Genomic DNA, 15,000 nt, shown 5'->3' with positions numbered 1-15,000 from the left:
GGTAGCACTAGAGATATTCAGATGTCCAGAAGGTAAGCATAAGAACATAAGCAACAGAGACCAAGGTTACTTGGCATCATCAGGCCCCAATTCTCCCACCATAACAAGTCCTGGATTCACCATCACACAGGAAAAGCAAGACTCAGATACAAAATCACATTTCTCATGATGATGATAGAAGACTTAAAGAAGGACATAAATAATTCTCCTTACAGGAGAACACCTGTAAGCAGGTAGAAGCCCTTAAAGAGGAATTACAAAAGTCCCTTATAGAATTACAGGAAAACACACACACACACACACACAAAAACAGATGAAGGAAATGAACAAAACCATCCAAGATCTAAAATAGAAGTAGAAACAATAAAGAAATCAAAACTGGAGACAATCCTGGAATTAGAAAATCTAGAAAAGAGATCAAGAGTCATACATCACCAACAGAATACAAGAGACAGAAGAGAGAATCTCGGGGCAGAAGATACCATAGAAAACATTGACACAACAGTCAGAGAAAATGCAAAATGCAGAAAGTTCCTGACCCAAAACATCCAGGAAATCCAGGACATAATGAGAAGACTAAAAATAAAGATAATAGGTATTGAAGAGAGCGAAGACTCCCAACTTAGAGGGCCAGTAAATATCTTCAACAAAATTATAGAAGAAAACTTCCCTAACCTAAAGAAAGAGATGCCCATGAACATCCAAGAAGACTACAGAACTCCAAGTAGACTGGAACAGAAAACAAATTCCTCCAGTCATATGATTATCAAAACACCAAATGCATTAAACAAAGAGAGAATATTAAAAGCAGTAAGAAAAAAGGTCAAGTAACAGATAAAGGCAGACCTATGAGAATTACACCAAACTTCTCACCAGAGACTATGAAAGCTAGACGATCCTGGGCAGATCTCATACAGACCCTAAGAGAACATAAATGCCAGCCCAGGCTACTATACCCAGCAAATCTCTGGATTACCCTAGACGGAGAAACCAAGATATTCCATGACAGAACCAAATTTACACAATATCTTTCCCCAAATGCAGCCCTACAAAGGATAATAGATGGGAAACTCCAAAACAAGGAGGGAAACTATACCCTAGTAAAAGCAAGAAAGTAATCTTTTCAACACACCTAAAAGAAGATAGCCACATAAACATAATTCCTCCTCTAACAACAAAATAATAGGAAGTAACAATCACTTTTCCTTAATTCTCTTAATATCAATGGACTCAATTCCCCAATAAAAAGATATAGACTAACAAACTGGACATATAAACAGGACCCAACATTTTACTGCATACATTAAACGCACCTCAGTGACAAAGACAGACACTACCTCAGAGTAAAAGGTTGGAAAACAATTTTCCAAGCAAATAGGCTGAAGACACAAGTTGAAGTAGCCATTCTAATAGCGAATAAAATTGACTTTCAACCAAAAGTTATCCAAAAGGATAAGGAAGGATACTTCATACTGGTCAAAGGAAAAATCTACCAAGATGAACTCTCAATTCTGAACATCTATGCTCCAAGTGCAAAGAATCCACATTCATAAAAGAAACTTTACTAAAGCTCAAAGCACACATTGTACTCTACACAATAATAGTGGGAGACTTCAACACCCCACTCTCAGCAATGGGCAGGTCTTGAAACAGAAACTAAAGAGAGACACAGAAACTAACAGAAGTTATGAACCAAATGGATCTAACAGATATTTATAGAACATTTCATCCTAAAGCAAAAGAATATACCTTCTTCTCAGCACCCCATGGTACCTTCTCCAAAATTGATCATATACTTGGTCACAAAACAGGTCTCAACAGATACAAGAAGATAGAAATAATCTCATGCACCCTATCGGATCACCACAGTCTAAGGCTAGTCTAAAATTCCAACAAAAACAAGGGAAGGCATACATACACATGGAAGCTGAACTACACTCTGCTCAATGATAACTTGTTCAAGGAAGAAATAAAGAAATTAAAGACATTTTAATTTAATGAAAATGAAGACACATCATACCAAAACCTATGGGACACAATGAAAGCAGTGGTAAGAGGGAAACTCATAGCTCTAAGTGCCTGTAAAAAGAAACTGGAGAGAGCTTACACTAGCAGCTTGACAGCATACCTGAAAGCTCTAGAACAAAAAGATGCAAATACACCCAAGAGGAGTAGACAACAGGAAATAATCAAATTCCGGGCTGAAATCAATCAAATAGAAACAAAAAGAACTATACAAAGAATCAACAAAACCAGGAACTGGTTCTTTGAAAAAATCAACATGATAGCTAAACCCTTAGCTAGACTAACCAGAGGACACAGAGACAGTATTCAAATTAACAAAATCAGAAATGAAAAGGAAGACATAACAGTGGAAACTGTGGAAATCCAAAAAATCATCAGATCCTACTACAAAAGTTTATAATCAACTAAATTGCAAAATCTGGATGAAGTGGACAATTTTCTAGACACATGCCAGGTGCCAAAGTTAAAACAGGATCAGATAATCCATCTAAACAGTCCCATAACCCTAAAAGAAATAGAAGCAGTCATTAAGTGTCTCAACCAAAGAAAAGCACAGCACCAGATGGGTTTAGTGCAGAATTCTATCAGACCTTTAAAGAAGACCTAATACCAATACTCTTCAAAATATTCCACAAAATAGAAACAGAAGGAACACTACCCAATTTGTTCTCTGAAGCCACAAGTATGCTTATACCTAAACCACACAAAGACCCAACAAAGAAAGAGAACTGCAGACCAATCTCCCTTATTAATATTGATGCAAAAATACTCAATAAAATTCTTGCCATTCTTATCCCAGAACACATCAAAAAGATCATTCTCTACAATCAAATAGGCTTCACTCCAGGGATGCAGGGATGTTTCAATATATGGAGATCCATCAACGTAATCCATTACATAAACAAACTCAAAGAATAAAACCGCGTGATCATTTTATTAAATGCTGAAAAAACATTTGACAAAATTCATTATCCCTTCATGTTAAAAGTATTGGATAGATCCGGAATTCAAGACCAATACCTAAACATAGTAAAAGTAATATCACAAAACCAGTAGCCAACATCAAACTAAATGGAGAGAAATTTGAAGCAATCCTACTAAAATCAGGGACTAGACAAGGCTACTCACTCTCTCCCTATCTATTTTATATAGTATTCATAGTTCTAGCTAGAGCCATTAGACAACAAAAGGAGGTCAAAGTGATACAAATTGTAATTTGTAAATTGTAATTTGAAGATGATATGATCATATACTTAAGTGAACCCAAAAATTCCACCAGAGAACTCCTCAAGCTGAAAAACAACTTCAGCAAAGTGGCTGGATATAAAATTAACTCGAAGAAATCAGTAGCCGTCCTCTACTAAAAGGCTAAACAGGCTAAGAAAAAAATTAGAGAAACTACACTCTTCACAGTAGTCACAAATAATATAAAATACCTTAGCGTGACTCTAACCAAGCAAGTGAAAGATCTCTAATCAAGCAAGTGAAAGATCTGTATGACAAAACTTCGAGTCTCTGAAGAAAGAAATCGAAGAAGATCTCAGAAGATGGAAAGATCTCCCATGCTCATGGATTGGCAGGATTAATAGAGTAAAAGTGGCCATCCTGCCGAAAGCAATCCACAGATTCAATGCAATTCCCATTGATAGATGCCCCAGTGTATAGGAACTGAGAGCAGGGAAGTAGGAGTGGGTGGGTGGGTGGAGGAACACTCTCATAGTAATGGGGAGGGAGGATGGTATAGGGGTTTTATGGGGGATGGGAGACATGGAAAGGGGATAACATTTGAAATATAAATAAAGAAAATATCCAATTAAAAAAAAAGAAGAAAAAAACTTGAGGAAGAAGCCAGTAGCAGCACCCTTCCATGACTTCTGGTTTTGTCCTTGGCTACAAGTTTTTGCATCCAGCTCCTGCTCTGACTTCCCTAGATGATGGACTGTAAGCTGTACGAGGAAATAAACCCTTTCCTTTCCAAGTTGGTTTTGATCAAGGTGTTATAATCATAGTAGAAAAGTAGCTAAGCTTGGGTGAAACTGGGCAAGCCTGTTCCGAGACCTATCCTGAAGCTGTCAGATTTAGATGCTTGGTCATATGCTCTGATTCAGACAGTGTAAAGTAGGTGCTGGAATAGCAATCATTTTTTATTAATTTAATTTATTTATCAAAGAATTTTCTTTATGGTGCTTTAATTGGGAAACTAAATGAAGTTTGGGACTTGTAATAAAATCTGTCCTACAACATGTCCAGGGTGTAACAGAAACATTTTGGAAGAACTCTTTATATTGTGGGTAAGAGAGAATTTTTCTTCCTTCGCAACATAGTTTAGTAGTTCTAAAAGTTTGACTTTTATTTGTTATCAAAATAACAATTGTGGAGACTAAGTAAGAGAAAGGAGCACTTGGGGTGCATATGTGGGATCAAGTAGCTCAATGTGTGTGAAAACTAGATTAATAGTCTGTCCATTTTGGCCATTACTATCATTTGCATGTGATATAGTTTTGGCAAGATACACGTGTTAAGAAGACATACATTAGAAAGTCTCCACTTTCTTATAGAAGCTACATTGACATTGAATAAGTCAGGAGCCATTGAGACCCATTTAGATGCTGACACAGTGATTTCTGTGAAAAAAGAGGATGGTCTCAAATAAGGTACCACCTTTGATAGTGACAAAAAATGTGCTTAGATGATAATCACTAAGGATAGAGGATAGCCAAGACTCTGGTAGATTATATTTGTTTACAGTGGGTAGTGATTGAAGGAGTGCCCCCACAATAACTACTTTTCTTTCTGATGTGCCATCTAAAATGTATGCTTAAAAAAACATTGTAGCCAGGTGCATTAACATCTGCCTTTAATCCTAACAATAAGGTGACAATGGCATGTGGATCTCTGAGTTTGAGGCCACACCCCTCTACATAGTTACAGAAAAAGTACTTATCTCTGTCTCATGATATTTCCAAATCTAATTGACTTTAATCCCTTAGGCTGTGCTCCTTACAAAGTAACTCAAAGCTTCTATGCTTTCTTATGCCCAATCCAGCACACTAAAAGTAAACTAGCACTTCTGCTCCCTGGCACTTACCTTTATTCTCTTCTGCTGCTTTAGCACCCTTAGCAAAACTGTACATTCCAGTCAAACTGTAAGGGTTAGTGAAACTCATTCTCTAATCTCCAATAAGTGGCAGGAATAAATTACTACAAAATGTCAGATGAGAATCTGTGTATAATTAGTTCTAATTTTATTATTATAAATATGTTGTATTTAATTGAATCCAAATCCAAATCTTTATTTTCACAAGGAAATTCCATGATTATTTGTGTCACTCAGAATTTAAATTGCCTATAACTCCAATTCTAGGGGAACAAAGCCCTGTTCTGTACTAATTAGGCACCTGCATTCACATGTGTAGACACACACACACACCCCATCTACCTTTAATTTAGTTTTAATTATGAATATATATGTGGGGCATTTTCAGGTCCTCATGGCTGCCAGAAAAGACTACATTCCCTGAGGTTAGAGTTACAGGTAGTTGAGAGCAGTTGGTATGGGGGTTGGAAACCAAACTCAGATCCTTTACAAGTTCAGCACACATTCTCAACCTTTGAGCCATCTATTCAACCCAAAAGAAATCTTTTAAAAATTGGTAAGACCTGTAATCACCCTGAAACTAAAATACTGCTTGATGAGAGAAGGAAAGTAAAAGTCCATTTGACACTGATACACTGATGCAGACTGCAGTCTTCCAGATAGTCCACCTGGGGACTAGAAAGATGGCTCAGCAGGTAAGAGCACTTACTGGGGATTGTGGAGGAGCCAAGTGGCTTCCAAATGCCTTTATATTGTCCAAGGATTCTGACAGCCTCTTCTGGTCTCCATGGGGACTACATGCATGTGGTGTACATATAGTCATGCTGTCACCCACATATATACACAAAACTTTACCAGAGGACCCTAATTTGGAACTGAACTGAATGCCCTATGCACTCGCATTCATGGTACCAGAAGTTACCAGGCATGTTCCTAAAGTAGTGAGACCACCAGCAGCACTGAGTGTCAGAGGGTTTGCTGTGGAACTGTGGCTTGTAGTAATGTCAGAAGCTATGCCCAGAGAGTTTCACGAGCAAGACTGCCTAAACATGAGCTGAGCAGAGACAGCCAAAGACATGCCAAAGAAGATGGCAAAACCATGAGCTTTCTCCTTTACACAAACATCTACAGGCAACCAAGGAATGCTCAAGAGCACACCAACTGGTTAGCTAATACCAAATGGTCCTCTCTAAAATCAGACAGACAGACAGACAGACAGAGACAGAACAGGTTATATTTTGAAATATAAATGAGTACACATCCAAATATAAGAATGTAAAGTGATTAATGAACGAAGAGGCCATGAATTTGGGAGTGAGGAAGGGAGGCTGTTTAGGAGGACTGGGCAGAGGAAAGGTAAGGAGAAAGGGATGTAATTACTACCATTGAAAAAGAAAAGAAAGATATAGTTTTAATATCCACATATTTTCATCAAATGTCTAAATTATCTTTATAACTTGTATATATTCAATTTTAGTTCCACCAGCAGTTTCTTCTATAGTCAAAAACAAGATATTAATTATATTATATTTGATTTTTTGTTGACATTTTTCTCAATATAGTAATTACTATAGTGATAGTGAAACTAAATATGTATAAAAATTATTTTGTCAATGTTTTATTATTTTCCTGTGTACTCATAAGTATATAATTTTAGAGTCTAAGTGGTAGATAGACTTGTGGTTAAGCATTTTTATCATTTTAAGGCAGCAATGTAAGTAAAAGAACTATGTGAATACTAAATTAAGAATGGACTTGACATTTTTGTTGTTCTCCACTGAAAGAAGAAAATATAAAACTGTTTTTTGTTAGTTGAATAAAAGTTTCAAAGATAATACTTTGTTGAAAGAAAATGTTGGTGGAAAATTTCTCCTTAAAAACAGGTATTAGGAATGTTAGTAAAAGTAAATGAAAAAAATATAAGGATTTATAAAGCGTTTTCAGGTAAAGATAAATTAGAGCAGACAAGGGTTTAGCAGCCATTTAGACCTTTTGTTCTTCTCTTTTTTTTTTTTTTTAGGGATTCTGGAAACATCAAAGCTGGATTAGAACATCTGGTAAGCTCCAAGTTCCTCTTGAACATTTGCATTGTCTTTGATACTGCATCCTAAATGAACACTTTCCGATGAGTTTGAATACCTTGCATTGAGAAAGCCAACCATTTCCCAAAGGCTCAGCCTACTGCTAGTATGTGAAGGCACTCACCTTTTCATTTATCGTACTATATCAAGGGAATTAAACTTTTTTAAATTACCTTTTTTTGATGTAAAGATGAAATAAAATGAATGACAATCCTTGGATTGATGATTGCTTTAATTAGAAGCAAAATTTGGTGTAGAATTTTTGGCATATCTTGATCTGAGAGAAACAAGCGCATGTTTTTAGAAAAGCCCATCAAATATCGCATGTATAAAGTGGTGTGTGTCAGCCGTTTAACAGCTTTGCAAGGAGTGCGTAGCTTTGTCTCTCCTAATGTCTTTCTTTATGAATAATGCATTGGTTTAACCTATATTCAGTTTTAGTATATAAAATAATTGAGATGCACAATTTGTGTTGAGCAAGCATTTTGAAAGAACAAATAAAACTTAAACTGATTTAACATTAAAATCTGTCCATAGATTTAAAAAATTGGAAAAATCCCCTTTACAACAATTCACTGGATAAAGTGTACACTCTAGCATTAAGTAGTTCATTTAAACAGAGCCTTATAAACTCATGCTCTGGTTTCTGGTCAAATCCAAATGTTGAATAATTAATGGTAGTGATCTTTTGTAAATACAGTCTAAGTACTTTTAAAATTGAGAAGCTTCATTCATATATCATACTCCAGCTTTGTTAACTATTAATGTACTTTTGGTCTGCTTCCACAAAAGGAGAATAGTGGCAAGAGGCAGCCACTTCATGTTTTAAAATTAATTTTGCTCTTTGACAGTTTTGTGTGTGTGTGTGTGTGTGTGTGTGTGTGTGTGTGTGTGTGTGCGCGCGCGCGCACGCGCGCGCTTGTGTGCAGTGCATCATGGTTACTCCCTCCTTACCTGGCAGCTTAATTTTCACAAACAGAAATTTCAGAGTTAGGTTTATTTTAACAACTGAAGGGACCCAAGAAACCCTACATCTTTCAAAATATTCCTGAAAAAGAGACTGAGTTTTTAAAAAAACATCTAAATAAAATGTTAATTGAAACATCATGCTCCTGTATCAATTAGTAGTTTATATAAAAGGGCTATATAATGCTATCATGTCAATATGAACTTTTGTAGTTCCTTTTTAATTTATTATCTAATTTAAAATTTTAGGTCTCTGGATGGCTCAGTAGGTAAACACATTACCACAAGTCTTATGACCCAAGCTAGGCCCCAGGTACCTATTTTATGGAAAGAGAGATCAGACTCCTAATTGTTTCTTTTTGTTAAAAATAAATCTACCCCTCCTTCGTCTCTCAAAAAATAGTCAAAACAATTCAAAGTAATAGTAAATAGCAAAAAATAAAATAGAAAATCAAAATGAAAACCACGTTAAAATGGAGTTTTGTGTTGGTCAGCTATTTGTGAGCATGGGCCTACCCTAGAGTGTATAGATAACTATCCAGTGTCACTCAGTGAGTGCAGAAACCTGGGTTCCCTTCCTCAGCAGGCGTCCATTGCAAATAGCTCCTTCCTTCAGATAGATCCCTCACGATGATTGCAACAACCTGCAATAATTATAGGTGAAGAAAAAAATACCTTTCAGTACGCTAGCTGGGAAACAAGCAAATCTTGATACAGTGCTAGAAAGTTATATAAAAATAAAAAATTATCTATTGTAAAGATGTCTTCTTCTGAGGAATACCACACCCATTTCTTTTCAGATTAGAAATCCAGGTTAAAGACACTGGTAATCTCTGGAATGTAGCACTTTCCATGAACAGACTCTCCGCTGCACTAGTTCCGTCTGAGTCTCCTGAATTCAGCTTCCTGCTGCATGTCTCCATAATGTTACTTAAGGCAGATGGAGAGATGCCTCTCACCCTTTGGAGCGCCGTGCCTTGTTCAAGCCTGATGACCTGAGTTAAATCCCAGGAGAGATCCATTTCCACAGAGACCTCCACATGTACAGTGACACATCAATATGCATACTAAAGAAAAGAAATGAAAAGGGTTTTTTTAAAAAAATCTTATAAATTAAATAAGATTTAATCCATTTATAATTGAGCTCACTTTATGACAATTCCCAGAGCTGCCAGTGAAGCACCATGTAAAAGTAATGTAACGAGAGGACTCAGGACTGTCTTAGGAAGCCACACGTCTTTGGGTTACTGAGAAGGCCTCCAAATGATTGTAGCATTTCTGACATATGAATGAAAAACAGCATTTGTACATTTAAAGAGAACATGACACAAAAGTATTACAAAGAGCTAGTCATTGAGTTTGTATGGTGAAGGGCAAGACCATAGAAGACAAGGCATTTCAAAACACAGTGTAAGTGGTGATTCAAAGCATCAAGCATTTTCATTTTTACCTGTAACAGTCTAGGCTATGAAGACTGTAGCTGGGGAGTAGTGTTTGGGTAGATGTCAGGAGGCTCTGGGTTGTATTGCTATTTCCACCAAAAACAGAGAACCAAAACCTGTATCAGTTGGCATAGTTTTGTCCTTTTAGAGAAGTAAGAGTGGTGGCGCACGCCTTTAATCCCAGCGCTCGGGAGGCAGAGGCAGGCGGATTTCTGAGTTCGAGGCCAGCCTGGGCTATAGAGTGAGTTCCAGGACAGCCAAGACTACACAGAGAAACCCTGTCTCGAAAAAACTAAAAAAAAAAAAAAAGAGAGAGAGAGAATTATTCTCATAACCTTATGCCATCAGTTAACATAACTGCTTGATACAAAAATCAGTTTGTTTCAAGATTAAAAAAAAAACAAAAACCCTTACATGGTATGTAATAAATGAAAAATGTTAAAAGGATAATTACTATTCCCATTTAAATCCACATTCACTTAGATACTGATGTAATTCCTGGATCTGAATCATCTTTTCAGAATATTTAAAATATGGGCAAAAAGGATGCAGAAATAAAATGTGCATGTTAACAAGAACTGTGATGGTTTAATGAGTCAACACTGGAGTATTAAAATTTTACTATAGGACATTGGTCAGGTTTTCAAACACCCACAAGTAGGAATTATAAAAACCATAAGAGTCTAATTAGACTCTTCCCTCATGAAAAGCAACATATCTTCTTCCTTTTCTCCTTCTTTTCTATTAGTTTGGGCAATCTCCTCATAATTATAGTATCAGTTCCCCCCCCCCACTCCCACCCACCACCCCCTGAACATTCCTTCTTTACCTTGCATGCTTGAGTCAGAGAAAATGCTTTACTACTAACAGCACACAGTCTGTGCATGAGAGGTTCCTTGGAAACCAGTTTCATGGGAGGATGCCCTGTTCTCCTTGAGTTGTGTGACAGCTCAGGAACACAAGTGTAGGGTCTAAGCAGCCACATTTTTTGCTTGTTATTCTACATACATAACAAACATGCACCAGGTAGTCTTTGTCAGAATCTTCCACGACCATCAAAAGATGCTGGTAGAGATAAGTCAGAGTAAGCTGGTGTGAGATACATGGAAGTGCTGCAGAGAACTGTCTGTCTCTTAAGTTTGGGACAGTGTGTGTTTGGGGTCCTGGTGCCTTCTGTCTCTCCCGTTGGTTCACCTCCTGAGCATGCTGAGGTCACTCTTACATCTCTCCCTTTGCTGGAATATGTTTTATATCCTACTGTGCTATCTGTGTTCTCATGCTGTTTTAGATAGGTTGTAATGTTAAGTATGTTGTCTTTAACTTCAGTTTGCTGCTAGCACTCTGTTTTCCTCTTGTTTTGAAGAAAACCATATTCTGGTCCAGTTGTCATAGAAAGCTCTTGACACCTTGTTTATTCCAAGCTCTTTTTCTAGAGTCTTACCATTTGAATGATAATTAAGCTTTCCTTAAAATCCTGTCTTACATTGCATTACCGTGCCTCTTAAATAATTCCATTAATACCTTGTTTTATACAGTTTTCTTGAAGTCTCATCTACCACCCTTATTTGCTTTTATTTAATGATTTTATTTATTTTTGCCTTGAGATATTGTCATTTATTTTTCTTTGTCCTTTAAAGTCCTCTCTTTTGCTGAGATGAACCTAACGGTTGTTTCTTTGTAAGTACAAACTGAACTTTGTCATGTGTGTAGATTTAAATTTTATCATTTCGTGAAATTATTGTTTTGGATTACACTATTAAATATTTGTTCCGTTTCATTGTTTTATTGTCTTAGGTACTGTTGTGTGTCTGTCTGCGTTTCTGTGTGTCTGTCTGTTTCTGTGTATACAGTAACCTTTTACTTGTCTTTGCCTCTAGTCACAGTCATTGCTCACTTTACTCAGTCTTTCACTAATTTTTTATTGAAATGTATTATTCTTTATACATATTATAATTTGTTCTTCATATCTGAGATATCTTTCAATTTTCGTTTTTGTATTTTAAATTTTCATGTGAAAATTTCTTTAGTCATTTGTCCAAGTGTTATGCTTTGGGATTAATTTCTCTTACAAAAATTTTACACTACAAAAATGTTTTGATTTATATTTTCTGTTTACTTCTCATACAAGTCTTCATGGGGAAACGATTTTATGTATTCATTTTTAATCCCACACATTTTGTAGACACATTTTCTCCATAAAGGGTGAGCTCTCTGCAGTGCAGAGATGTGCTGGCAGATGAGAGAAACTAGAAAGTGGTCAGGCGCTGATTGAGCTGTTCAGTTTCTTTTCACCTTCGCATTGTGCAGTGTCTCCAGTCTTTCTCTCAGAGCCCTGCTCCCTCTGCTGCTGCTTCTGGTCCTGCTCATTCCCAAGCCTCAGTTTTCTAAGAAAACAGGCTTTCACTATTTTGACCTGTTAGTGTTGTATGCCCCCCCCATCCCACTCTGCAACCCTGGGGGTTAATTTTACTTGTGACTTGGGTTATCATTTACACCTAATACTATTTTTGTCAGTGAAAAATGGCCTGTGGATATTTTTACCTCAGAACAAGAAGTTACTAATTAATAGCAGAAAATGTTATAAACCACTTTTTAGAAAACTGTGATGTTGTGTCAGAGCCTTGTACATATTAAGCACATGCCAGCATATGTTCTATCATTGAGTGGCAAGCATTACCTTTAAATAGCCATTAAATCCTAAGAAATCATCTTGCAGGTATCCTGTAGGATCATCAGCAGAACTCATTGTAGAGTATCTCAAAGAACCCAGTGCCCACACTATAACATAGAAAAAATGAGTGAAACGTCTACTTTTAATGTTTAGTTAGGTCTTTTAATGACCCTAGAAAGTAATGCTTTTACTTGATGAAACATAGCATACAGATGAAAGTCCTCTGACACTGACCTCGGAGCCTTGTCTTTTAGGGTGTCTCTTTGTAGGCGTAGAAGAGGAGCTGATTGATTACTGATGCTGTTGTTTCTGAATTAATGATCTTTTAATGTTGTAGACAATTGACTCTAAGTTCTTATCACATCAAGTTATTTTTCCTCCCAGTTTATATTTTACAATTCTGGAGCATATAGTGAGTGACTCCCTGATTTGAAATCCCAGATTTATGTGTTTGCTTTCACAGAAATCTTTAATGTAGTCCAGTAAATACTAATGATGTGAACATGCATTCTTATTATTTATTTTGTGAAAAGGTACAAGTGGTTAAGTTTGCTATGTGTTTACAATAAAGCCATCACTGGTAACTAGGGAAGCTACATATGGAATGATACCTATTCCTCTTAGTAGAGGGATGAGAGTCAGGGGATGTTTATTAGTAGATGGAACGTGTGAGAAGCTGTCACTGTTTAAAAGGAAAATTAGTGTTCTTGGTTTTGCTAGGTAGAAGACCTGATGTGCTGGTCCCCTGGGCTGGGGTATGAAGTCACTCACCATCCTCAGGACATTAGTTCTAAAGCGTCTCTTCTTCTCTTTTCTGAGAAGTCACATAAATAAATGGTGGTGGATCCCAGGCAGTTGGAAATCATATGTAGGTGCAGATTCTAATTTACAGGGTCTAGTTGGTTCTCAGACTCAGTCAGGGACTCGATATGCATTCCAGGAAGTTTGAAGTGAAGCTAGTTAGTGCTCTAAGAACCAGTAGGAAGAAAAATATATTAAAAAGTTGTCTTGAAATTAAAGTGAGGTTTTCTAGATCGAATAGAATCTAGACTCAGAGCCTGCAAGTTACAAATACATTGTAAGCTCATTTATAAATCTGGAGAAATGGGTATTCTACAGATTATAGAGGGGCAAAAATATCCATCTTACTATGCAAGAATAATGCAGGCAATAATTCTTCTTTGTTTTTTTCTCCTTTACTGTTTATCAAGTGATATGTTTGTCAGTACTGTTGCTGTAGAATGATGATGATGGTGATGATGTTTTTAACATAGGTAAACAATTGAAATAAATAATAAGTCTTTTGATAAAAGAGTTTTAGTGGTTTACAGCTTTAAGTGGGATTTACTATCTATTGATAGATAGCATAAGAACTCTGGAGCCATACCTGTGGGCTTCATCTCCCCACAGAGGTCTCATCTGTGTTTCTAACAGTGTATAACATTTGAAAATGATGACCTACTTGTCTTTGTGGTCAAACAGCACAGTCTGACCATTCTGAGTGTTGAACAAGCAACTATCATTAATAGCTTGTTTAGTCCATCAGTGGTTTGTAAGACTATGTTGCTGCCTGCCAGCCATGTAGATAAATCCTTTGCTATTATATACTCAGCAGTAATGGTACTGGGTCCTAATAAAAGCCTCTCCCTCTGTTTTAGGCTATTTTACATAAAACTTATAAATGGAACTGCTGTATTTTCAGTTCTCAGAAGGATAGTTGCCTTTCACACAGACAAAATCATAGTGTATACATTTGATACAATTGAGTATTAAGTTAACCTATAAAATGAACAGGAAAATTAGAGGGACTGATTTCTCTCCCAGTTTGTTCTAAGAAGTATTCTTTATATTTGTAAAAATGAGTTAGAGAATATAGCTACTTTAGATGTATCAGTGCTGTGCATACACTGTATAATGTGGTAATGCCAGTCTAAAGTATTTATTGTCTCTTGTCTTTATTTAAGGCAGTGGTTCTCAACCTATAGGTCACAACCCCTTTGGGGGTTGAATCACTCTTTTATAGGGGTCCCATAAGCCCATCAGAACACACAGATATTTGCATTATGATTCCTAACAGTAGGAAAATTACAGTTATGAAGTACCAATAAAAATAACTTTGTGGTTGGGGGGCACCACAACGCAGGGGACTGTACTAAAGGGTCACAGAGTTAGGAAGGCTGATTTAAGAGCTCCCCAGGTCTAGCAGAGCTTTAGTTTTCTTACCTAAGCCAGTGTTTCTTGGATGCTCGTGATAAAATGCATGTAGAATAGATCCTTTCCTCAAACTGTAATTATAAAATGCAACTACATGGCGCTTTCTTCTTCACAGAAGACCTTTTTAACCGAAAACAGAGTTCAGAAATATTTGCAATTTAAAGTAATCTGATGTGAATTCAGTGTTAATCTCCTATTACAGTCATGGTTTTATAGGCAGCTTATAGATCTTAGACCTAAGACCAGCACAGATTCCAGCCAGAAACAGTGATATTGTCAGTGGTTCGTGTTTTCAGTTCTCTTTTGATCAGTTGCAAGTTTGTTGCACATTTAATTAGTTAATGATTGGTAACTATTAACCAATCTTCCAAATAGCAAAACATAAGGGCCCTTTTCTGCCCACCTCAGACCTTTCCACATGCCATAGAGATGACTACCCTGTTCCATTTTTGACAGCAAATGTCCTGTGAAAAAATGCTGTCAAACTTGTGCTTTAACAAAGCA

At 36.6% G+C, this 15,000-nt stretch overlaps 1 protein-coding gene across 1 annotated transcript in view; it reads left to right on the top strand.

Annotated features, from left to right (window-relative positions):
- Rsrc1 (arginine and serine rich coiled-coil 1) overlaps positions 1-15,000 on the top strand; it is a 394,696-nt gene that overhangs the window by 205,978 nt on the left and 173,718 nt on the right. Inside the window, exon 5 of the mRNA XM_085836068.1 lies at positions 7,143-7,179. Within this exon, the coding sequence (XP_085692194.1) occupies positions 7,143-7,179 (37 nt within the window). The remainder of the gene's footprint in view (positions 1-7,142; positions 7,180-15,000) is intronic.

The sequence above is a fragment of the Mus caroli genome, unplaced genomic scaffold (assembly GCF_978045245.1).
Source record: "Mus caroli unplaced genomic scaffold, Mus_caroli_1 scaffold_3, whole genome shotgun sequence".
Classification (NCBI taxonomy): Eukaryota; Metazoa; Chordata; class Mammalia; order Rodentia; family Muridae; genus Mus; species Mus caroli.
The sequence above is the reverse complement of the archived record's forward strand: the minus strand, read 5'-3'. Positions and strand labels throughout refer to the sequence as shown.